At 43.1% G+C, this 26,853-nt stretch overlaps 1 protein-coding gene across 7 annotated transcripts in view; it reads right to left on the bottom strand.

The window, feature by feature from the left end:
* Positions 1 to 26,853, bottom strand: part of CADPS (calcium dependent secretion activator) — a 467,508-nt gene that overhangs the window by 152,775 nt on the left and 287,880 nt on the right. For all 7 annotated transcript variants that reach the window (XM_021695231.1, XM_021695230.1, XM_021695232.1 and 4 more), the window contains 3 exons: positions 15,743 to 15,809; positions 6,354 to 6,462; positions 42 to 254 (listed from right to left, as the gene is read on the bottom strand). In XM_021695231.1, coding sequence (XP_021550906.1) covers positions 42 to 254; positions 6,354 to 6,462; positions 15,743 to 15,809 — 389 coding nt within the window. The remainder of the gene's footprint in view (positions 1 to 41; positions 255 to 6,353; positions 6,463 to 15,742; positions 15,810 to 26,853) is intronic.

Raw genomic sequence — 26,853 nt, 5'->3', positions numbered from 1 at the left:
CCTCTACAGAGCTATTTTTAACAAATGGCATATTTACTTACAAAATTGGGAGATGGGGGCATCCAGCTGAGGCACGTTCCCTCCCTTAGCGTTGAGCTTCTGGACTTGGGTCGGGGGCACAGGCTTGTGTGACTGCCCAGTGGCCCGATACATGGCTTGGACCCACAAGATGCGATCTTGCTCGTCATCACTTGCAAATATCACGGTGTCTCCTTCTTTGACTGCATTGAAGAAGGCTCGGCCACCCTCTAAACCTGGAATACAAGGGAATAAACACTCCTAAGCTGAGCTGCCATGTTCTTAGAGGAACCAAGCCCTGAGAAAGGCCATTTCTGCTGCTTTTCCTTGGGCCAGAGAATGGAAGAGCAATTTATCTAACTCTAGGAGGGTAAGTCTGATACCCACTTGGCCACAGAGTGAAGCTCATAATGTTAAACAGATGTTCTGAGACTGGCTCTTGCCTTTGTCTTTGTCTGACTGGGGACAGGAATGTCAAGTAGGCTGGTTGGGTAGATATCTACCTATAAGCACACTATTACTTTTCTTCATCTTTAAAAACAAACAAACCACCACCACCACCAACAAAAACATCACTTGACCCTACCTCTCCCTTCAGCTACGGTCCTATTGCTATTCTCTTTAAAATATAAGGGGAATCTTTACCAGGGTTTCTTAAAATTTTAGTGCCCCTGTGAATCCCAGGGGCATCTTGTTGGAATGCAGCTTCTGCCTTGGTAGGTCTGGGGTAGAAGCCTGAGAAACTGTATTTCTAACAAGTTCCCAGAGGATGCAGATGGTGCTGGTCTAAGGACCACACTTAACAGTAACAAAAGTCTCTCTCCTAGTCTGTCCTAAAGCTTCTTCAATCAGGCTGCTGCCCCATTGAAACTTGTCAAGGTCATCAATGACTTCCACAATGCTGAATCCAAAGGTCACTCAGAGTCTACATTTTATTTGATCCATGGACCTATCAGCAGCATTTGACACTTGATTCTCTTTGAAACACTTTCTTCACTTGGTTCCAGGTTACCCAGTTTCCTCCTTCCTCCCTGGAGGCTGCTTGTCAGTCTTGTTTGCTGGCTTCTCTTCCTCCTCCTAACTGTTAAATGTTGTAGCATCCTGGTGTGTCCCTGGACCTCTTCTCATCCCCAGTGAGGCCATCCAGTCTTAAAAGCCATGAATCTGCTTATAGTCCCTACATTTCTATCTCCAACCTTGACCCCTCCTGTGAACTGCAGACCTGTACATCTAATGGTGTTCTTGACTTCTTCACATGGGTATCTGATAGACACCCCAAGCTCATCATATCTGACACTGAACTCCTGGTCTTTTTCCCAAACTCTCTCCAACTCAGTAAAGCTGAGCTTGTCCCTCTAGCTGCTCAAGCCCTCAAACTTGGGGTCCTTTTGGACTCCTCACTTTCTCTCACTACCCACTTCCAATGGAATTCTGAGAACATTCTACCAGAATTCTTCCACCTGCAGTGCTTCCTGAATCTAGTCATGCTCATCTCTCACCTGGACTATTTTAATGGTCTCCTATCTTATCCGCCCTGCCTCATCCTCACTCTCTATAGTCAATTCTCAATGGCAGCCAAAGTAATCAGTTTAGCAAGAGTCAAGTCATGTCACTCCTCTTCTCAAAACCTGCCAGTCATTCCTCATTTCACTCAGAGGAAAAGTCTAGGTTCTGACAAGGCCTGCAAGGCCCCCTGGATCGACCCACCACTACTTCTACTCTTGTCTCCTCCTACTCTCTCCTTAATGCATAGATGCACATACTTCTCGGTAGCCACACTAAGCTCTTGCTGTTTCTTGAACACTTCAGGTATGTTCTCATCTTGAGACTTTTGCACTTGTTGTTTCTTATACCTAGAATATGCTTCCTCCAGATATCTGCATGGTTCACATCAGCACCTCCTTCATACCTTTGCTCATACATCGCATTCTTGTTGGGTCCCTCCCTGATCTTTACCCTTGAGTCACCATCCCTCTTATCTCGCTTATCACCTTCTAACAAGCTATATAATTTACTTAACTTCATAAGGACAGGGAGTTTTTGTCTGTTTTGTTCACTGCTGTATCCCTAGTACCTAGAACAGTGCATGGTATATAGTTGGTGTTTAGCAAATACTTGTTGAATAAATGAATGCTCTACAGACCTGTCTTTTTTCCACAGGCAGCTCTCAAGGTTAACATTTGGAGAGAGGTAGGTGAAAGCCTTTTTGGGCTCAGGCCAAAGCGACATTTTGTCTGTCAACATACTCTAAAAGATTGCATTTTAGGGTCACTGGATACTCTCTGGCTAGAAATAAAGCTTCCTATCTTTATCAGATTCCTCCTCAACCTCCCAATTATCGGTTTAATACTGAGAGGAGAATGAGCAGAGTGAATAGCACCCCCAAATTTCCAACAATGCCCTGTCACTAGCCTGCTTGACATTTGGCACTGGAAGATTTCTGGTGACACCAAGACTTCTCCATGGTGCTGATAATGTTAATTCAGGTGCCTATTCCATTGAGAAGGTGTGTGTTGGGAATTATGCACTTAGAGTTGCCAGGGACTCTAGAACAATCAACAGCTACTTCTTCATGTGGAGGGTTTATTGCTAAGGCATTTTTAACAAAAGCTTTTTGGTAGTTAGGATTATGAGAGAGCATTTTGCCTAATTCCTTATGGAGGGTTTTTAAATGTGTGGTTTGGATAGGATGATGTACAGTTAGCAAGCAGGGAAAACCTGATGAGATGAACGGGCGGCACGAGAAAAAGGCAAATCTGGAAGGGAAAGGAAGAAGAGCTTTGAGGGAATGCTCTAAGCCCTAAAAAGTGAAATTGAAGGAGCTTAAAGGAAGAGTGAATCAACAGACCTTCTGCAGCCTAGCCTTATGGTAACTTTTGGGATAAGCCACATCGATACTGTCAGTGAATGCCAGGCTCCCCATCACTGGAGGTGACTCCCCCCTGCCCACTCCCCACAGCTGGGGGTGGGGATGCCGTGTTTCTGGAGCTACGGTCAGAACATAGTTCACGGGATTGCTCCGGAGAGTGGAGAGGTAGAGGTAGAAAGATACTAAGCAATTTTCAGATGGTTATTCGATCCTCCCAACGGTGCTATGAAGTAAGTACTATTATTCCCACTTTATAATGAGGAAACAACCACAGAGAAGGCTATGACTAGCCGATACACACAAAGCAGGGCTGTAAGCATCAGAGCTGGGCTTCTAGCCCCACTGTCTGGCTCCAGAGCTGACAACTGGACCCCTTGTGCTGTTCAGTTGCAAAGCTGAGGAGCATGGCCTGGCGCACGGTGAAAGTGCTCTGAGAATTACCTGTTAACAACAGAATGAAGCCTGACTGTGGTGTGATTGGAGCACAAGGAGAAATATCGAAAGTGGCAGAAGCTGGGGAAATGACAGCTGCGGAGAGCAACAGAGCTATTTCAGACGGCATAGGAGACCAAGGGCACACCAGTGAAAGCAAGGAGGGAGCAGAGAAAACCAGGGGAGGAGGAAGCCAAGTGAACATCGGCACATGCTCCGAGGCAGCAGAGGTTTCGACAGGGCAGCGATTCCTGGGGACTGGATCTGTAGACGGTGATGTGTGACAGGGCGAGGGCTCTTCCTGGAGGACGTGGAGCGCAGCCCCACAGGTGCCGACCTGTCAAGCACAAGGCAACAGGTCTGCAAAAGGACAGAGGCAGACCAGGCAGGCAGGGGGTGGTGGCTGGTTCCTTGTGGGGCTGGGGCGGGGGCACTGCTGTTCCAGCAACCTGCTGGATGGACACAGTCTGTTTATGATGGGAACACTGTCTAAGGTTTAATGCAGTTGTTTAAATTGTGCTGTTGGATTATTCTGAATATCCTTTTATTTAGACTGAATGACTTAGTCTAATAGGACTTGAGAGATTACTGTATACTCTCCCAACCATACCCAGGGAAATTGAAAGCGAAGCATTTTCATTTTTAGCTTAAAATGAGTAGCCTGGATGGAAAATTCACATACAATTATTTACTGATTCCCCAAATTAATATTTCAAAGATTCTAAACAGGTGGGGCTGATTTGGCTCACAGGCTTGTGTCTGGGCGCCCATTTCGACCCGAGGCCGCTATGGAGGCAAGAACACACGCGCCTGCCAGGCTACCTACCCCGTGAACAATTTCCGCCTGTTAGTTCCACAGACAACCTGCAGAAAGCCAAGAGCGGGAGAAACAGGAGGGACTCAGAAGTCCCCCCCACCCCCGTGCACACTCACCTGTCAGGGAGAGGTTGAGGAGATTTTTCCAATCTCTGAGGACAGTGGCTAAATTGTGCATGACTTCCAACTCCAGCTGGTCAACTTGACTGTGCACAGGAATCCTCGACTGTCCTTACTTAAATATGAGGAATCTGCCCTCCTCCCTTCTGGCTCATAGGTTAGGAGTGGGGCCCAGGAGTTAAAGCACTCTTTCAGAAAGTCTGAGTTAGACTTCTCATGACAATTGGGAGTATTTAAATCTCCGTTTTCAATCAAACATTAGGAAATAAATAGGACTTGGCACATGGAAGAGCAGAAAAGAAGCTGCTTATTATTCTCAAGAACATAATCAACTTACTTTCCATTTACATCTTTGGTAAAGGAATTTATAAATTATATCCCATGGGATCGATGTGGAACAAAGAAGAGAAGATTTTATAATATATGTACACAGTTAACTTTTGCATGTATGTAGAACAGCTTTCTCTCTGCTCCTGCCCTCCCCATTGTGGGAAGAGAATTCTGCTTTCCCATAATAAAATAACAATTCTAGCTTTGCTCTAGCGGCACACGGAGTTATGCTTTACGGCAAGTGCCAAAGAATGACGTGGGCTAGACCCTGAGTTCCAGCTCTTTTTTCTTTCTTTCCAAAACGGGAAGATAATTCTGGTCCTGCCTCCTTGGTAGGACTGTGGTCAGATCCAAATGCAATCGTGTAGGGGAAAGGAACTGGGAAATGGCTTAGAAGGAATTACCGTCAGAAGACGCTACGGCATTTCCTTCTCATGTGGGCCCTTTTGTCTCCCACTTTAAAATGCAGGTCTTTGGAAAGCTGGAATCTATTTTTCTGAAGGGAACCCAATGGTTTGAGAAGAATGTGGACTATTGCAGGAACCTGTGAGGGCTGGTTTCTTAATGCAGGAGCCACATCCTTTCAATGAGATGTTGCAAGAAATTGTTTCGAACTCGTAGGCTCTATTCAGTATGAAAGATTTTTAAGCAGAGCCTTTAATTCTTGCTTTACATGGTCAGCTCTGTATCATGCTCTGGCTGGAAGCAAATTACCAAGGGGAGAGGTGGGGGCTGGTCCAAATCACTCAGGGTTGGGGCTCTGAAGGTACTCATTTTCCTAAACAGCCTGGGCCCAAGGCCTTCCCTGCCACACCTTTTCAGGTTAACATTCCATCTTTTCTCAAACTCTGTTTTTCTTTTATGTGTATTTTGTTGCATGTGGAAGAGCAATATGGGAATAGAAAAAAAGGTTTTGGGCCAAATAATGCAGTATGGTTGGAAATGCTTCCCTTGTGCAGATTTGGCATAAAAATAAACTTCTCTGGGAGAGGGCTGTTGGTGCTTGTTGTTCATTAATATGCTGAAATGATTTCGCACCCCCCCCCCCATTTTGAAAGTTCTTTGAGGCTGATTTTTATTCATTTTTTTTCCCTGGGAAAAAGATAAAATGGGTGGGGGGGAAGAGGTGTGAGGGGGCAGGATGTAGAACTTATGAGAAATACTACCATTTGTGTGGTTCTTTTAGTTACATAAGGCTTAGGAGCTTGGATGTCTATGCTTGGGGATTGGTGTCTTCTTAGGAAAGAAGACATTTAGGGAGAGCTTTCTTTTCAAGTGCCATCAGCTAAACTTGACTTGCAGTTAGCAGATATGGATGTACAGGACAGGCTCACTTAGACATGGAAACACAATACCTGCCAAGCCCACACATCCCTGGTGAAAAACCACACATGCTAACATACACACGTGCACACGGTCCTTAGTGAACATATAAGACTCCTCTTTCAGTAATTTCTTTTTTAGCATTCTAGGTGGGGTACCTATTTGATGTGGGCACAGCTAGGTAAAAGAAAAATGTATTACATTTTCTTTTTGGTTTTATGAGGATCCCTTGAGTCAAACCAAAGCCCTTGATTGGGATGGCATTCCCTGAACCAGGATGGAAACTCTGTAAGACCAGGGACTGTGGCCATCCTGGTCACCTGTGAAACCTAGTCACTCGGCTTAGTGCCTAGCATGGAGGTAGTGCCCAGGAAATATTAGTTGACCTGTGATTTGTGTCAGGGGAGAGTTCCGGGGGTTCATAGCCTAGAGGGTGGGTGGGTACCTGGCTGGGGGTCCGTGTAGTCCACAGTGTAGCCATCCAGTTGTAGAAGTTCCTGAGGCTCCGCTTTTTTCTCCCGATAACTGCACATGGCAAATGTGTACTGACTGACCTGGGAAGGAAAAGCACAGATGGTAAGGTTGCTCCCCTAGGGCCCATCTTCCCTGAAGAAACCCTCTCTGATCAACCATGTCCTTGTCCCTGAGGCCCTGCACTTAGTAGCTGGCTTCCAATTGCATTTTGCTACCTCCTGGCTGTGTGACTTAGCGCAAGTTACTCAGCCTCTCTGGTCCTTTGGACCCTCCTGCGTAGACTGGATGCAATCTGAGAACTGACCTACTCACTGGCGTATTGTGAGAGCTGAATGGGTTCACATGTGGCATGCACTTGGGATTTGTTCCTAGCACTAAGTAAGTGCTTGATAAAAGCTGCTTGCAATTACTATTACTGTTTGTTATTTTAATTGGCTAAGCCATATGAGATTGCCATTCTTTGTAGGTCAAAACTGGTTAAATAGTGGCAATTTGATAGGTTTTACCTAATATAACCATGGCCCTGGCTGGGACCCCACGTTCCCACAGGCCTTTTGGTCAGCATGTAGGGACCAGACGTTCATTTATAAATGCCCCAGCGACTTTTGGTTACCATTTTATTTTTTGCAAGCCAATTCTCAGCATCAAGCCACACATTTTGTTTCCCCTCCCTCTTCTCCTACGGAAGGAGTGCTTTCAGTTGCTTTGAGAAGTCTTCCTTGCCTCTCAGACAAGTGCAGGAGTGACACGCTGTCACAAGCAATGAGCGCTCTATCGCTAGGTGCCAGTCACAGTCGAGCCATCCTCAGCCCCCGATGGCCTGGCCGTTGTCCCTGTGCAGCCCTCACGGCCGACACAGGCGTCCCTGCCAGTGCTGGGTGGCTGCTCCACAGCTGCAGGCCGGCCTTCAGGACCCTGTCGCCACAGTGCATGCACAGCTGGCATGGATCCTTCGCGTTTCTACATCTGGCTCATCTGCAAGTAGTCCGTGGGAGAGCAAGCACCCTTCGGGGTTTGGGCTAAAAGCTCGTGGGCATGTTTACCATCCATGATGTCACATGTCTTAGAGAAGGAGTGCCACAACCCTTATCTCTTTAGTTCCCTTTATTAAGAGAGACATTTTCTAAGTGAACTTTGATCCCTGCTGGGGACATTTTTAGCCTCCTCCATGGTGAGATCTTTTTTTTTTTTTTTTTAATGGTAATAAGAAATTGGTGCTTTCAAGCCCTGCACCCATCTCCTGCATCGTCTTGGGCCTGCTGGTCCTAATGGCAGATAAACGAGAAGGATTGGTATATCTATTGCTGCCCTCTGTTGGTTCCTGGTGACAACTTTCTTCGTAATGCGTATGATCTGCAGAACCGGCTCCTTCTAGTGCAAGGCCTGGAGGGACTTCAGGGGAAATAGAAGGCCAGATCACGAAGAGTATTTTCATAAGTGGACATGTATTATTCTTTGTAATAAGCAGAATAACCAATAGCATCCTCTTCTCTTAAAAAGGAGGGTTAGGAGTGCAAGCATGGGGGTCACATTGGCCAGGGGTCCTATCCCAGCTCTGATAAGCTCCCACCTGTCTCAGCATCCTCGTCTGTATTTTACATGCATCTTACTGTTGCTGGGGGATTAACTGAGCAATGAAGGGCTTCACATACCATGTACGACAATCACAGAGCAAATGCTCAATATATGCATTTAAATAAGCAGCTTCCTTGCATTTAGCACCAGCATTCTAATATAGAGTAGTTGAATAGGTATATTTGCCTACTAGATTATAAATCCTTTGAGGGTAAGCCTAGCGAGTCATACATCTTCATTGTATTTCCCTCCTTATAAGCAAAATCTACCATATAAAGGGCATTTGCTCTTTGAGTCTGATTGATTGTAGAAAGTATGTATAACCTACTAAAGAGGGTTTTTCCTTCCAAATTTACATATGTTACTCCAAGCACAGCACCAGGCCTTTCCAACTCATTACTGGTCTGAATAACTGAGCTCCCAGGTCCCCAGCATGATAGTGGTCATACATATTGCTGGAATGTTTCTGTCGTGATTTTTACCTGTCTCTGGCAACACGAGAGATGATGTAGTTTGTTAATGGGATGATTAGCCAGAGAGTTGCAGATACTAACTTGAGATCAGAAAAATATAACAACAGAAGGGTGTTATTTCAAGATTTATGCATTTACTATTGCTACACGCTTTGGGCTCTTAGATTTTTCTGTTCTAGTTCAGGTGCTTGCTTCCTGGAGCGCTGTACTCTGTTGCCCTCTTCTGGTGATATGGCAGAAATTGTCCTGACAAACTTCGGGCTCGCATAAACTAGTTGGTTTATCAGAAGCATTTTAATTGGGGATTTGGTGACTTTCTTTAGGAAATAAAGGCAGGGAGAAGAAATTCTAATTACTGCAAATTTCAGGGGGAACCTAAGTTTTTCTGGAGTACTTGAAGGGTGGGGAATAGTAACAGGTTTGGAAACTTTTTGATTTTTTTTTTCTTTTAAAGATTTTATTTATTTATTTGAGAGAGAGAATGAGAGAGAGAGAGCAGGAGAGGGGGGAGGGTCAGAGGGAGAAGCAGACTCCCTGCCGAGCAGGGAGCCCGATGCGGGACTCGATCCCGGGACTCCAGGATCATGACCTGAGCCGAAGGCAGTCGCTTAACCAACTGAGCCACCCAGGTGTCCCTGATTTTTTTTTAAAGCTTCTACAAGACATCACTAAGTGAATGAAATGAATGTTTCTCTACCACAGTAAAATTCTCTTTCAACTGCAGTTTGATAAGAAGTCCATGAGATGGTGAGCTCTATTGTAATGATGGCAGAGAGGCACCTAGAATACATGTCAGAAGTCAGAGAGTTGGCCACTGCTGTCAGAGAGGCTGGCCTAGAACAACAGAAAACAGAGATCTCGTGACCACTTTCATCTGAAAGTGCCCTTTGGGGAGAAGGGCGAAAGGACTGTAGTGTTTACATCTTTGGGATTTTCAGCTGGTGGTACTTTCATATAGAATCATGGGATGGGATGGGCTGCTGGGACTTCAGAGGGTACAGGCTTCGAGATTTAAGAGCTGCTGGACCTCCCATACACAAGGCACCCTCAGCTTATTTTCAGACTATTTAAACTAGGAAGAGGTTTATTAATAATGTTTCTTAAAGAGTGGACTGAGGCCATTTTCATTAGAGTGTATGTATGGGAGGGTGGGGGAGAGGTTATAAAGATGCAGATTCTGTAAGTCATAACAACAGGATCTCAGGTCAGGGTGAGTCTCAGGGACTGGCATTTTACATAATTGCTCTAGATATTTCTTAAAGCACACTAAAGCTTGAGAACCATTGCTTTAACATATGGGAACTGTCCAGAAACTTTCAGGTTATCCCTGACTTTCAATTAGATTTAACAACTTGAGTCCAGATAGGAGATGGAAGGATCAGTGCTTTCTGGTCCCCTGACTCTCCTTTCTCCTTCCTCCCATCACCCCTGGAAGAATGAAGTGCATGCACATACAACAAATGATACAATGTATTTGTCTAAACCCCCTGGCTTTGCCTTTAGGATCCCTCCTTATAAATGCCTCAGCTGTCATTTTTCCTGAACCCTGGTCATTAGCCCTTGCCCAAAGTTCATACACATCCATTTTAGAAAAGAGTTCTTTATTTATGGTTCATTCATTAATTCATTCATTTAACAAATACTTAGGTATGTGCTTGGTGCTAGGAATATTAAGATGTACAAAACTAGATAGAATTTCTGTTCTCCTGTCTAGTGTGAAGGTAGACATTAATCACATTACCTCAGAAATGAGTAACTTTAATGGGGACAGGTATAAAAAGAGATATATGATACTGTAAGAGCTTGGGGATTTGGTCTACTTGGGTGGGCAGGGAAAGTTTGCATGAGGAAGCACTGACTGATTGAGCCAAGATCTGAAGATGGAGAAATTTTTATGATGTGAAGAACAGAATTCCCGGGACCAAGGACCTTTTCTCTTTTTTTAATTTTATGATGCTTAACTTTTTTTAAAAAACACATTTTATAAGTAATCTCTACACCCAGCATAGGGTTTGAACTCACAACCCCAAATCAAGAGTCACAGGCTCTATGTAATGAGTCAGCCATGCATCCAAGACCATCTTTAATGTGACTTGGTTGTAAATGAAAGGTCACAGAGTTTAAATCCTAGACTCCTGATTAATTTTAACATGAAAGCCACTTGGTGGAGTAGAGGAAAAATAGGTTTTGGAGTTATACAGACCTGGATTTGATTCTCAGATCCCTTATTTTCTAGGTGTGTGACCTGGTACAATTCAGTTAACTGCTGGGACTCAGTTTCATTATCTTTAAATCAAGATGATGGTAACAATTGTGGAACATTTCTTATATTTGAATACAGAGCATTCATTTCCCTGGTAGCTGAATCCTGATTTTACTTGGGGAATCATGGCCTTCCCCACTTTCAGCCCATTATATAGTTTGTTTAGGGCTAATTGAGCCTCAGTGCGGAGGTAGGGTGGGTGGGACATGTGGCCCAGGCCTAGCCAATCAGCATCACATCTCCTTGGCAGCAGTGATTGGTGCAGGGATGGGCACATGACCACACTGGGCCAACGAAAGATCAATTAGGGGATGAGCTCAAACTACAGAGAACGAAAAGCTTTCTTTCCTCTGGGGCTGCTAAACTGCTGTAAATCTTGACCCACCTTATTCTGCTGCATGGAGAGATGTTGCTTGAGGGTGGTGCCAGCTCATCGGAGAGCATGGTCAAAAATCGGAGTGGGAGATGAACCATGAGAGACTATGGACTCTGAGAAACAAACTGAGGGTTCTAGAGGGGAGGGGGGATGGGTTGGCCTGGTGATGGGTACTAAGGGGGGCACGTATTGAATGGAGCACTGAGTGTTATATGCAAACAATGAATCATGGAACACTACATCAAAAACTAATGATGTAATGTATGGTGATTAACATAATAAAATTAAAAAAAAAGAGAGAGCGAGATGGTATTGATTGAGAGTCAAAGCCTTGATGGCTGTGTTTGAGACCTGGACCTACCCATGCCAGAAAACTATTCAACTGCTAATTTAATTAACTAACCAATACAGTTCTTCCCTTTTTATAACGTATGCTAGTTGGGTTGATTGTTGTCATTTGCAACCAGAATATAAATAGAAATGCCCTTTAAGGCAATGTAATTTTGGGTGGGAAAAATAGACATTCATTCAGAGAGTTATAAATCACTCAACTACTTAGATGTTTTACAATTCATTTGGGGGGGTTAAGTTACTTTAATATGGTTTCCTGGGTGACAACTGCTATATTCCAAGGCATTTTACATTATCTGACAATATTTTATTCAGATTTAGTGATTTTTCTGAAAGCTGAAGCAGTCAGAGTGTTTAGTCTTTACATTATCTGTAGAGAATCAGCAATAGGATATGGATTTAGGATATTGGTTCTATCTGATACAAGGTAATTGAGCTCTAGAACATTGTATATGCATAAATCTCTTTGGGGACCTGTTCCACCTGAGTGCTTGGAATCACGGAAAGCCTTTGGAGTCAGAAGACATGCATTAGGTTTCACCTTGGCTGCCTATTAGCTGTTGACCATGGGCAAGTCACTTAGCCACTCTGAGCCTCACTTTCCTCAAATATGAAATGGGATAAGACTTATCCTCACTGCAGTGTAGAAAGGTTGTAAAGACCAACTTGATGAACACTTTATAAAGTCTAAGAGACCATATAAATATAAGCAATTGTTAGCATTATCAGAAGAGACACAGAATATTATGGTTTGTATGGTTCTAAAAGGGGGAAAAAAGGCTCAGAAATACTTTGGATGACGACCAATCAAAAACTGATTTTAACCAGAAGTCTTCTAGGCATAGAATAAAAATATTTTATTTTTAAATTTAATTTATTTTATTGAGTACAAATATTTTTAAAATAAAAAGATCATAGCGATGAGACTTTCTAGCCTGGTCTGGGTGATGAGTTGGCTGCTTTCATTTCTCCCCTACACACCCAAGGTGGGGAGCTCTAGTTAGAACTCCATGGAATTGGCACCTTCATCATTAGCATTGGTTTGGTCAGAGTTCCTAACAATGGTAATCAGTGTGTTTAGTCCTTACCATGGCATCTAGGGTTTAGAATGAATTTACCAGCAATTTCTTGATTTGGAGTGCTCTTAATTTCCTCTTAATCTCTGGGTTATAGTTTGCAGCCATGATTTGGGGACATTTACTGGAATGTAAAGGAACATCACTGAGGAAGCTTTGTCATTTCATCTGCATATAATCATTTGTGTAGCTACTCTGATGCTCGGCTCCATGGAGGGCATAAACTCTGAGAGGGTGTAGTCTAAAGGGGTTGGAGCCTTCCCTTTAAAAAGGACAATGACCACTGAGGCAATGTTTCTCCAAAGGTAGTCTCTGGACAAACCTGCATCAGTATCTCCTGGTGTACTTGTAAAACATACAGATTCCTTGGCCTCATGCCAGACCTACTGCATCAGAATCTTCTGGATGGTGTCCTGGGATGTGGATTTTAAATAGCACCCAGTAAGGTGGTTCAGGCCCAATCTTGGAGAACACCATCTCATTGCATAGGAACACTTAAGTCTCCAGCATAGAAACACCTTGCAACTGCCTCATTCTTTCCACGCCTGGGGGGGTGGGCAGCCTCCAGCCACATCTATATGATGTTAGCCCCAGTCCTTAAAAATGGGAATCGCTGCTTGGGTTCAAAATCCCTCTGAGGATGTCCTTTGTCCCGGGCTAGTAGGAAGTCCATTTACAATCTATCTGTTGGTTCCTCCAAGGTAGTAGCACTAAAAGGAAATCTCACTTAGGGAGAATTTTAATAGCACTGCATGACAGCCAAAATTATAGACTCTGTGTGCTTGTCTGTGTGTGTGGTGGAGGGGAGACCTGGGGGTGGGAGGGGAGATGATTCTGAGGAGACTGGTGTTGGATGTGTTCTCTTCCTCTTATGTTTTTCAAACTATTTTCCTTGTATTAAATCTAACGAAATTCATAACTGTGTTGGAAATTATGTGTTGCAAACTCTTTATAAAAACACCTCCCAAGACCTAACGTCCGAGTAGAGAGGAATAAACATTCAGTAAGTCACTCGGGTAGACATGCTGCTTCTGTATGGTTTGTGCATTGGGCTCTACAGAGCATGCTCCAGTGCTGCCTGGGAGGCCAGGCCAACTCACAGGGGATTCCAAGACAGGCTGTGTGCCCAGTGAGAAGCACTGAAGGGGGAGAACCTTGCATAATCTTGCCCTGCCTCTTTTAATGCATTTTTGTCTGTTTATAACACGCTCTCTTTAGAGGGGACATCAGCTGTTTTTGCCCGTCCAGCATCCATTTCTCTTTCTGGTAATGGCATCCTGATTTTGCACTGGAGACAGCCCAGTGGGACTGTGAGTCAAAGTGCCTTGGCCTGCCCCTGCTAAAAGCTGGGTGTGTGACCCAAGCTGAACCAATCTCTCTCTCATATTTGGCCCTCAAGTGGAGATGCAAGGATAGAAAATGGTCAGAGACAATCTTGTCTTCTGACCACATCGATGACTGGCTGTGGTTCCCTCCGCCTGGATTTCTGGAACCTACTCTGAGTCCTGTAGTAAGGATGGGTCATTCAGCTTTTTCAACAATCCTATAAACTATCTCAAGAGCCTTCTAATACATTATTATTAATACCTTAATTACCTTGGGTCTGTTTCTGCTGTTTGCATATATAAAGCACTCTTAACAGACAACCTTCTGGAAGTGAAGACCAGGCCTCATAGTTCTTCTCTATGACCTACCAATGTGCGCTACACAAAGTAGGGGCTCAATAAATGTTGGTCAGTTGATAGTTTGAGAAAATATATCTTAGGATGAAATGTCCTCCTTTGCCTACCCATGGATTATTTGGGGGGGTTGGGCAAAATTCCAAAGTTTTCCTGGGGCTCATTTATTCTAAGGCTTTGTTGTACCCCATAGCAATCATGAAAGCAAAGATGACCTCTTGCTTATAGCCAGAGAGATGCATTTTTCCTTAGTGGCACAGCAGAAACTTGACTAGATCTACAGAAAGTCTAGTCTTAGAAGGTTAGAGTTGGTAGAACTTTTAAGGCCATTAGACCTAAGAAGCAGTTGCTTTATAGTGAGGTTTTAGAATTGGAATTGCCCTAAATACCAGTCAGTGCTTATAGTTAACACAGTAACCCAATGAACACCTTTAGTCACTAAACTACAAGTTGACTCGCTTTGTGGCATCTTCCAGAATACAGCATATATTAATTTTCTATATGCTTTGGTGGAACTTGGAAATTGAAAAGGGGCAATGGCAAATTTCCTTGTAAATGGAAAAATCCTGGTACAAGAAGCAAATGAACCAAATTTTAAAAAGTCAGGGGAGATTCTCAAGGACAAATATCACTATTTCTGGAAATTTTTTCTTAAATAGACAAGATAGCAAAGGTACTATTTATATATTACTCATGTATTATTAATATGAATATCTGCACCTCCCTCTGTATCTATATATAGATAGATGTTCCTTGCTGCATGGTTAATAATAGTCCCAACTGGGGAAGCCCATAAGTCTTCAGAAAGGAAAATTCTACAGGTAGTTGAGCCAGAGCTATATATGCAATCATGGAAAAGTGTCTGCAGTGATCTATGTTAAAACAAAACAAAACAAAACAAAAAGTGAGCTGCAGGACAACACAAAGAGTTTAATTATACAGTAAAAAAAAAGAGTCTATCTGGAAAGATACATTCCAGACTGTTAAACATAGTTATAGGAGGTTAGTTAAGACTTATGGAAGCTCCATGCATCAATAAGAGTGGAGAGCGCCCCCACAGGGAATTCAGTATCAAAATACTACACAGTAAAATAGATGTCAAAAGTCTAAGTAAATTCTGACTTTTCTCATAATGAGTATCTTAGTGCCTTTAGAAATAGCAAATTCTTCTAAAGCAGCGTCAGTGTTCCTAGTGCTCTAACCGGGCACGTGCTTGCTTCCTCCCTGGGGACCTCCATCCCGGCAGTGTGGCAGTCCATTTCTCCTACTTATCTTATGTGCTCCTGTATTCTTAGACTTTTAAAAGAATGAGCCATTAATTTTGAAAAATTTAAGTGATATAGAAATAGGGAAAAGGAGCACAAGGGAGTGCTGTGGGGACCAGAAATGTTCTACATCCCTCTGCATGGTGGTCAGTTACATGCTTATACATGTATAAAAATTCACTAAGCCAAATGCTTGAGCAGTGTGTGCTTTAGGTAAGTTATACCTCAAATAAAAAACATTAATTACTCCTATCAAATCTTTAATACTGATGGCTCTTAGACGGACAGAGTTGAAGAGTTACCTGAACCAGTACAAAAAACCTTTTCTTCCATCTCTTCCAGACATTCTTACCAATGGCCCATAAATACCTAAGGAAAAGGAAAAAGACCAGAGTTGCATTAATGCTTGAGTGACTGCACTGTTTAATTCATTTGACCATGAAGCTTGGTACTCATAAACAAGGAAATGCATGTAGCTCAGAAACAGAAAGCAGATTTGGAACCTGTGTGATTGAGAAGAACAGCCCACAAGTTTCACTTCCATTTATAGAAGGAATTGTGGCCCCTCATCACACTTGACTTAGATTCCTTGACTGATTCCAGAAAGCACCTTGGAAAATGTTACATTGTGACTTAATTTTTGTATGTGCTAAAAGTCTATTAGATCCGGAAACTCCTGCCAGGTGCTGCACAGGGAGGAAAAAGAATGCTAAATCCTACAACTATTACTCCTTTGCCTCTTTCAAGTCTCAGTCAGGAATCCCCCTCCATCCCCTTCCCCCAAGGACTTTCTTTTTCTGTAATTCTGTCAAATGCAGGTATATTATAGGGAGGAAGTTTGGAGTCAACATAGAAAGTCCTCCCTATACCTCTCCCCCTTTTCCAAATGCTCCTATGTTGATGGAAATTAATCTTGATATAGACAAATGAAATAAAAGGAGAATTAAGAACCACAGAGGCACAACTCTAAGCTATCTGGAGATTTTATGAGCAGTGTTACTTCTTTCATGAATTACTCCATCGGCCTTGTGGATTGCTGCCCGCCCACTGGTGCTGATCAAGGAAGTGAGGTTTTCAGGCTCTACTGGACCAAGTGAGGAGAGATCTGGTCATCCTCAAAAACATTCAAATACTTGAGGTCCAAAACTGGCTTTATCTGCTATAAAAACCAACTGGACAACATCCAAATCCTCACTTCACCTGGAATCAGAATTTCTGCTTTGGAACATAAAGAAGAATGCACCTAATTAAAATTTATACTGTTTGACAAATTTCAGGGGCTCTTAGAACTGGCTGGTGGCCAAAATCTGCTCAGACCTTTAAGCCAGAAACCCAGGAGTCAACCTGGGTCCCTCTGTTTGTTCATCCTTTTTCCTTAATTACCAAGTGCAGTTGGTATATATATATATGTATGTATTTTTTTTACCTCCTGCAAAGTTCTCCACTCTGCTTAGTCTCTCCCCTTCATACCTTCATTATTTCAGTCCCAGCCCCAGTTTTGCTTCCATAGACAACTGTAGAGGAAACTCTTTCTTTTTTTTTAAAAGATTTTATTTATTTATTTGACAGAGAGAGACACACAGAGAGAGGGAACACAAGCAGGGGGAGTGGGAGAGGCAGAAGCAGGCTTCCCGCTGAGTAGGGAGCCCGATGCGGGGCCGATCCCAGTACCCTGGGATCATGACCTGAGATGAAGGCAGACACTTAACAACTGAGCCACCCAGGCACCTTGTAGAGGAAACTCTTAATGGGTGTCAGAGACACCCAGAATGATGTTCATCCTCCTCCTGGCTGTGACATGCATCCTACCATCTGCAAATGCGATCATGACTTTCCCTGCTGAAACTCCTTCCATGGCTCACCCCTGTTTACATGAAGGGAGCCTCAAACTGTGGCCACTCACATTCCGCTTTGCCAATTTATCTTAGATCTGTCCACCTATTCTATGGTTTACTTGACATTTTCCTTTAAAATGACTTATTTAACATGAATAAATTTATTTTAAAAGAAAACTTTATATTTTAGCCTTGATACACTACATATTATGCCTTCTCCCAGCATCTTATGTTCAAACTCACATTCTTCCTAAGTTTAAATCCCTACCTTGATGTCATCACCTCCTGGGCCCTGCTGATAATTCTTCTGTTACAATGATCACACTGCTATAATTTATTTGTTTTTATATTTATTGTTCCTCCCGGACTGTGAGTGAACTCCTCGAGGGAAGGAATCTTATTCCTTCTTTCTAAATTCTCGTTTCTAAATTCCTAGCACAGAACCTTGTTGTTCTTTTTAAATTCCTGGTAAAGTTCTTGATATGTATGCAGTAGGAAGTCAGTGTATAGTTGTTATATTTCATTTGGTTTTGAATGCCATGCTCTTGGGGAACCAGAGAAACCTTTATAAAGGTTTCTGATGGGATTTTAAAACACTGCATAAAGACATGCAATCCATCACCAAGTTCTCTGAATTTTCTTTCCAAAATATATCCCAATTCTTTTTTTTTTTTTAAGATTTTATTTATTTATTTGACAGAAAGAGAGACAGCAAGAGAGGGAACACAAGCAGGGGGAGTGGGAAAGGGAGAAGCAGGCTTCCCGCCCAGCAGGGAGCCCGATGCAAGGCTCGATCCCAGTACCCTGGGATCATGACCTGAGCTGAAGGCAGACGCCTAATGACTGAGCCACCCAGGCGCCCCAAAATATATCCCAATTCTTTCCATCACCACTGCTACTCCCCAGTCAAGCCTCCATGATGTCCACCTGGGCCATGGCAACAGGCTCCTAACTAGTCTCCCTGCTTCACTCTTGTCCCTACTCCACTCACTACACAGCAGACAGAGTGACCTTTAAATGGGTAAATCGGATCATTAATACACTCATTCTAAATCAGGATGGGAAACTGTGGAAGGATTTCAAGCAGGGCAGAGACACAATTATATTTCTATTTAAGATGATCCCCGTGGGGGGCGCCTGGGTGGCTCAGTTGGTTAAGCGACTGCCTTCGGCTCAGGTCATGATCCTGGAGTCCCTGGATCGAGTCCCGCATCGGGCTCCCTGCTCGGCAGGGAGCCTGCTTCTCCCTCTGACCCTCCCCTCTCTCATGTGCTCTCTCTCTCTCATTCTCTCTGTCTCAAATAAATAAATAAAATCTTAAAAAAAAAAAAGATGATCCCTGTGGTCGCTGGGTGGAGAAGGCATTGTGGATGAAAGGGGCAAGAGAGAATGCAAGGAGATCAGCAAGGTCATGGGTGCAGTGGTGCAGGTGGGAGAGAGAGGATGCTGTCTGGACTAAGACAGAGACCATGGCAGTGGTTGGACGGCTGGTAAGTGCATCAGCCCTGAGGTCAACCTGGTCAGCTCCACTGTTGTGTGGATTACCCAGCTGTAATCCACTGTCCTGGACAGTGCTCTCCACCTTCTTGAAATAATCTATTAACATATTCATGGCAGAAATTGACCTTCAATGGGAGGCATGGCCAGGGCTACTGAGAGAGGGTTGATACTGTCTTCCAGTTCTAGTTGGGATGGTTGCTCTGAGATGCTGGGCAAGGTGCTTAACCTCCTGGTGTCCTAGAAAACAGGTTAGGGCCAGCAATGGTTCTTCTCAAACAGGGTCACTGTGGGGATTAAGTGAGATGATTCTTGTGGAGTATAAGCACAAGGCACAGTAGAAAGTAGATGCACAATAAATGCCAGCCTTATTTTAAACTATCTCTGGGTACAGAGGAAAGCATATCATTACTAGTAGTAAATAATAGCTAAATATGTGAAAAGAAATCTCCCTGGACATATAGACATAGAAAAATAGATGAAACAAAAATCAAATGAAGAAAGTGGGTGAAAAATTTTGTATCTGTACTAATGACTGGCAAGGTTCACAGTCTCGTATTTTTCTGGAGTTATATCTGGCAGCTACTACCCATTATGTCTTTCCCCTTAACTTGAACCCATGTAGAGAGATTCAGAACAGTGAACACAGTAGAACACTACATCTGAAGTTTATAGTTTTAATTGATGGGAATGAAACCAGGAAAAGGAATGCATGAAACCCCACAGAATGTAACTCATACTGAAGCATTAATTCTCTCTTCAGAATAAAAATCCTAGCTACTGCTTGACCACATTTTACTACTGTGCTGTGCCAGGCCCTTTGCTTGAATTTATTGTATCTACCTGGAGGGGGTAAGGCCTTGAATCTGGAACCATGTTGCCTAGCTGTGTGTGAGACCTTCAGTAAGTTACTAGATGTATCTCTGCCTCAGCCTTTCATCTGTGCAATGGGCATAATAATAGTAGCTACTTCAAGGACTGTTGGGAGGATTAAATAGTTAATGGAATCTACAGTGCTCAGAACAACACCTGACACAAAGTAAACACTTACTAGCTACTTCATGACATCACTATTCCTATTTTACAGTTGAGGAACCTGAAGTTGCAGGAACCCGCTCAGGGTTCCGCAGCTGGTGAAAGACGCAGCTAGGATGAAAACTTGGAACAGCCAGGTTCCAGAATACCCCTTCCATGCTGCTATTCTTCCTCCCATTTTAGATGATGACAAACTTTGGTGTCTTTACCGAAATGAGAACACGAATCATTCTTCCAGTTGAACTTTTCCAGTGAAAGGCTTCTGAATGGGAAAGCTGAGTGGGATCAGAGAAAAATCAACAATTCTCCTTTGCAAAATATCAGTTGGTTTGTGTGAAGGAGGGGCTTTCCCTCAGAAGTTTTCCTCAGAATTTATTGCTAATTTGGCACATACCAGAAGGTGTCAAAACCAAGAAAAACTGAGGGCTGCACTGTATCATTTCTGTCTAGTCAGCTCCGGCTCTGTGTTCTCTGAGGTTGAAATGCGCTCAGTAGACAGAATGAGAAGTACCTGGAGCAGATGGGAGCTCTGTCCCTGCAGACATCCGGGTGGCTTTCCCCTCCAGCTCCTCACACTACAGACAGCTCTATCTGCATGGGCATGAGTGGCCTTCGACTCTCTCTTCAGGCCATCAGGATTGTGGAAATTTGGATTTACAAATAGATAAATCATCATTCTAGTGTTGTGAGTAGAAGTTTAACCTAGTGGTTTATCTTAGGCTCAGGGTGGAAAAACCTATGTGGGAATTTTGGCCCTGCCATCAGCCATCCTTTGGCTTGGCTGTCTTGTGCCTCAGTTTCCTCAGCTACAAAATGGGGATAGTGTGTGAATTTGTTTTGAGGACTGATGGAGAGCATGCATGGCCAGGGTTTAGCACAGACTGGCACACAGGAAGTGCTTCATTACATTAGGCCATATTGTTGCTTGGCGTTATCCTTAGTAGTAGCAGCAACAGAGGTAGAAATAGTAGTTCTAGTACAAAGAGCACCTAACTACCAACTTTGCAAAGGATTCATCTTTGGATTCTTTATTTGAACTTTGGTTTGGCTTTGGGGTGCACATCTACTGGGAAATAAAGCAAAGTACATGTGTCTGGGTTTGGAACTCCAAGCCACATTTTGCTTTGTGATTCTAACATATCCTCGCTTGTAATATTTTTGTAAAACCTATGCCAGCAGGTCATTGACATCCCTGTCATTCGCTGGGGGCATTTTCATTAGATGAGAGCCCAGAGTGAACTATGAAGGACTAAACAGAGAAGAGAAAGATGCTCTTGGGTCTCCCATGGCCCCCTGGCTTCAGCATCCCTCTGCCCTGGGGCTCCTTGGCAGGACAATACCCATGGTGATGCTTGTAACTTGTCATTTGTATAAAAAAAAAATGGGATGGTCTTCCTTCATCTGATGTTTGTGAATGTTAATGAATTAGTCAGCTCTATTTATTAAGTATCTTCTGTGCTTAGCATGAGGTGTGCACAGGGTGGGTGCTCCCTAGCTATTCATGGGGAAATTTTTTATTGTATGTCTTCTCCCAGGATGGATGAGTACCTAGTGCAGAGAGAAGAGTACGTGCTCCCCTCAGGGTGTCTACCAGAATCAACTTGCCCCTGGACACCGTACAAAGGGGTAAGGATGGTTGAGAGGGACATGGGAACCGGGGATAGTTTAAAGTTTCAACCTGGGGGACTGTGGAGCCAGAAGTCACCGAAAAGCCTAGAAAATGAGGAGTTGGTGCCATTCTGGTTTGGTGGGGATGAAGTCCAGCCCTAAGGGAGGAGGGGGCTGCGTTTGTTTTCCTCTTTGTCCCTGTGCTGCCATGGCACCTAGCCCATCACAAGTGGTAATGAGGCAGGGCCTTTTAAAAACATTTTCTTTTCTGCTAGAAATTCTTCATGTGAATTTGTTTTAGAAGAGCAGTCACACTGAGACAAAACCAAGATTCCCACTGGGAGGCATCCCTCCCCTCCTGCGAGAGTGAATGAGAGCATGGAGGGTGCTAAGACTCCAGGTGCCTCAGGCTTCTTGCAGCAGCCCAGCAGGAAAGAAGCATGGGCTGGGGAGAAGCACAATAAATTAATGAAAGCAAACAATGGTGACAATAGTCTCCACCACCAACTCTTATGTAGCTGTAGCCCTAACCATGTATCAGCCCCTGTTCTAAATGCTTTCCATATATTAACTCATTTAATTCTCACAGCAACCTTATGAGGCAAAACTATCATGACTTCCATTTTATGCTGAGCAAAATGAGATTCACAGAGGTTAAGCAACTTGCCTACAGCTGGTAAGTGGTTAGTGCCAAGGACTACATCCTAGGCGATTGCCTAGTTGGCACTTATAGACAATAATACAAAAAAGAAGATAAAACAGAATCATAAAAGTATTCAATTAGTCTAAAAGAAGGCAAAAAAAAGGAAAAGAGAACAAAGATCAGATGGAACAAACAGAAAACAAAAAGCAAGGTGACAAATAGCAATTTAATTTAAACCTAACTATATCAATAATCACATTAAATATAAATAGGCTAAATATCCCAATTCAAAGGCAGAGATCTTCAGATTGGATTTAAAAGGCTAGAGCTAATTCCATGGTGCCTACAAGAAATGCACTTTAACTCTAAAGGCATAAGTTAAAAACAGTAGGATGGAAGGGATTTACCATGCTAACATTTGCCATTTATTTATTTTTATTTTTTTTAAACTTTTTTTTTAAAGATTTTATATATTTATTTATTCATGAGAGACAGAGAGAGAGAGAGAAGCAGAGGGAGAAGCAGGCTCCCAAGGAGCAGGGAGCCCGATGCGGGACTCGATCCCAGGACCCTGGGATCATGACCTGAGCCGAAGGCAGACGCTTAACCGTCTGAGCCACCCAGGCGCCCCTAACATTTGCCATTTAAAAAGCTGGAGTGGCTGCATTACTGTCACACAAAGTAAATTTCAGGGCAAAGAATATTACTAGGGATAAAGAAGAACATTTCATAATAATAAAGGGGTCAATTCATCAAGAAGACATAATAACCTTAAATGTTTATGCATCTAAGAATAGAGCTTCGGGCACCTGGGTGGCTCAGTTGGTTAAGCGACTGCCTTCGGCTCAGGTCATGATCCTGGAGTCCCGGGATCGAGTCCCGCATCGGGCTCCCTGCTCAGCAGGGAGTCTGCTTCTCCCTCTCCCACTCCCCGTTTGTGTTCCCTCTCTCGCTGTGTCTTTCTCTGTCAAATAAATAAATGAAATCTTAAAAAAAAAAAAAAAGAATAGAGCTTCAAAATAAATGAGACAAACATGGACAGAATTGTAAGAAGAAACAAACAAATCTGTAATGATAGTCAGAGATTACGATACTTCTCTCTCAATAATTGCTAGGAAGTCCTTAAGTTTTTGGATGATTTCAACAATACTACCAACCAACTTAATTTAATTGACATTTATAGAAAATAAGCCAACAAGGGAGAGAAAATGGAATCCTAAAACTATTCAATTAGGTCAGTAGTAGTAGTCTTGTTTGAGAGTCTGTGCCAATCTGAGTGGTGTTTTGGAGATTTGCAGGGAGGAGAGAGAAGTGTGATAGTTTTGAAGAACAAGAGGTCTAGAGTAGTGGCACAGCTAAGAACATGGAAGAGGAGAGGGGATTTTTAAGAAGCATGGCTGAGACTTATAAACTGTATCCCCTTCAAGTTTCGTTGAAGCATAACAGGAAAATCAGATTTGCTGTAAATTACTCTGGGTTGGTGTACTGTGGTTCATTAACTGAATCCAGAGTGGAATCACGGGAGCTCTGTATTTCATTCAAGTTTTGGGTCCTTTGTTAGAATAACACAATTCTAGACCCAGCTCCAATGTATAATCTCATTTGGGCAAGTCTGTTCACCACTCCACATCTGTTTCCCTATGTGTAAAGTGGGATTCATTCATTCACTTATTCATTTACACACGAATAGGCTAATTTATTAGACTTTTACTACATGGCAGGCCCTGTAAGAGCTACTTTGAACAAGGGAGACAAATGTCCCTGGTGACAAGGAACTCACAGTCCAAGGGGGAAGAGAGACGACAAACCAATAAATAAAGAAATATGTGATGTGTGAGATGATGATAAGTGCTCTCCTGAAAATAAAGCAGAGTAAGAGAAAGAGAGAGGACACACGTGGGCTAGGAAAGGAAGGCATTCTGATATGGTACAGAGACATGCAGAAATCAGGTGAGCCATGTAGAAAGCTGGGTGGAGAAGAAGAGGCATCCAAGGCAGAGGGAAGAGTGGGGACAAGGGCCCTGAGGTGCAGGTGCACTTGGAGTCTTTGGGGAAGAACAAGGAGGCCAATGTGGCTGGAGGAGTGATCAAGGTCAGGTAGGCAGTGGAGTCTTCATAGCCATGGTAACAACAATGGGTTATACTCTGAGATGGGGGATCATTAGAGGTTTTCCAGCATTGGAGTGGCATGATCTAACTTGTGTGTTAAAAAAATTACTCTTGCTTCATGGTGGGAAACAGACTACAGGGAAGCAAGGACAGCAGTAGGGGGCCTGCTTACAGAGTAAGGGCACACGTGAAGGGGAAGAGGGATGGAAGCTTGGATCCAAATGGTGATACAGTGGTGATGAGGAGAGGCTGAACTCTAGGTTTATCTTGAAGGTGCAGTGAACAGAATTTGCTGATGGATGAGATGAAGAGCAAAAGCAAAAGAGAAATGTCCAAGATGACCCCAAGGTTCTTGGTCTGAGCAACTGGGTGAAGGGAGAGGCCATGTATTAATATGGGAGGATAATGATACCTAGTCCCTGTGAGGCTATTTCAAGGATAAAATGAGAAAGTGCATGTGAATACACTTGCTGAGCTTGAAAACACCATACGGATGTAAAATATGAAAAATTACTCTCCGAGGACTTGCTCCTTGTCAATAGGCCCAGATCCTAATGTCTTAAGGCCAGAAAGTAGTGTTGACTTTCTCAATAACATTTTTCTGTTCAATAAGGAAAGTTATTCTGAGTGGCCCAGTGGTTCATTCAAGGAACCACAGTCCGCCAACAAGGACTCATTCACAGTAATTCTGATTTTCCTTTTATGTTTTGGTAAACATGAAAGAAGATAAAATTTATAACCTCAGCCATGCATTTTAATTCCCTTCTCTCTACTATTCTTTAAGCTCTAACACTATTTTGATATTTCTCTCCTTCTTCCCCACACAATAGGGCCCAATAAAGCTATTTTCACTTTAAATGAAAAAAAATTGTAGTCCATAATAAACATTTTTATTTTCCTTGAGTCACCCCTTGCACAACTAATGCTGTGCATGCCTGATTTAGGCCACATTGGGTCTGACAATGTTAGTAAGAAAGCTATTGGCTACTTCTCAGGGCTCCCTTAGGCCTTCCTTGTTAGTTCCTGGCAGAGGGGTGATTTTTACATGGCAGGCTAGTAATATGAAATAGCGATGTAAGCTGTCAGAAGGGAGTTACATATTTCTTCTGTCATCTGTAGGGTCAAGGTAGCCTGAAATGTCTCAATAATTTTACAAATGAATCAACAGAAAAATCAGTGAATTCAGATCAGTCAGTTCAGTTTCCAACAGAGTAAATGAAGAGAACGTGGGAAATGGGAATGTGTCCCATGGAAAAATTAATACCCATGTAAAGTATGCTGTGGGGATTGAATGTGGGAGTACTTGGAAAACTCCTAGTTTGGTGCTTCAAAGGGGCTGAGAAGGTGGGTTCAGCTACTGATCCTTGAAGGAAGTTTAAAAAGACTGAACTTTTGAGGACAGACACATTCAATCATATTTTTGTTCAGTCTCTCTCTTTGGTCTGTCCTACCCTCCTCATTTCTCTCTCTCTTGTGTCCTTCCATCCTGCCCACTCACACTCTGGTTCCTTTAGCAAATAGTTACTGAGTATTTATGAGCCAATATTTTGCTAAAGATGCAGAATCTTTTCCTGTGTGCTATAGAGACCTAAAAGAATTCTCAAACCCATTGTCTTGAAACTGGAATGTTAACATCAAGGGGGAAGAAGTACGGGGGAGAAATTCCACTTAACATTTTTGGAATATATGCCAGGAGTATGATAACAAAGAGGAAAAGCTGACTTCACAAACATTTCATGAGATATCTTCGTGAGATGCTAACTTGATTGAAGAGAAGCTGGCTGCCCTTCATCACGAACGGTTGAAAAAAGACTACATGTGTAGCAAGGGTCTCGCTCACTCTCCCATGGCCTTCCCATGGCCACAGGCAGAAGAGTTTTGGCATAATCCCATCTCAGGCTCTGGGAATAGTTTGGCTTCAAGATAATGCCATGCAAATTCTCTAAGTCCATGCCATAGCTCAGGTTCAGTACTGGCCCTCCAGCTTGTTGGGAGACCTTTTCTTTTCTGGAGTTCCCCATGTCTGAGGCCTCCAGTGCCTTGACTGGGAGGTATCTATCTTTCTCTAGAACCTTGAGTGTTCCATGTTCCCTACAACTCCAAGGCACCAAAGCTGGAATGCTGTTCTTTTTCCCCAGCCACATGTTGCTGTGGTCTGCTCATTTGCTGGGGCGTGTACTTCCTGTCCTGACTGCTCCCTCCTGGACCTGTTTAAAGTCTCTATTTAAATCTGTCTTAATCAGTGGCTAGTCCCTGGTGTTGGGTTTTTGCATTCCCCAAGCCTCGAGCACATAACCAATTCTCAGTTTTCATGTCAATTTTATCATTTTAAGCCATCTCATAAATGCACACACCCCAAGAGAATTGAGACGTATTTACTGACCAGAAGGGTTAAGCAGAATGGCAATCGGTACCTGCAGAATCCCTGAAAAACAATCCATTCCCTTCCACTGGTTAGATATCCCGCCCCATTCAGAGTTATATGGCCCAACTTCTCTCTAAGTGACACATTCACATTTACTGAGATAGTGGGGTCCAAGCAATTTAATAGACCATGGCATATACCCTGTTGTCAATAAAACAATTTCTGTAAAAATCATTGATCTGTGAAATAAAACTTATTTTACTTATTTCATGCTACTTGAAATCACTTAATTGCTCATGTCTCTCAACCTTAAGAAACTGA

Source organism: Neomonachus schauinslandi, chromosome 1 (genome assembly GCF_002201575.2).
Source record: "Neomonachus schauinslandi chromosome 1, ASM220157v2, whole genome shotgun sequence".
NCBI classification, from domain to species: Eukaryota; Metazoa; Chordata; class Mammalia; order Carnivora; family Phocidae; genus Neomonachus; species Neomonachus schauinslandi.
This window is presented reverse-complemented; position numbering and strand designations above follow the sequence as displayed.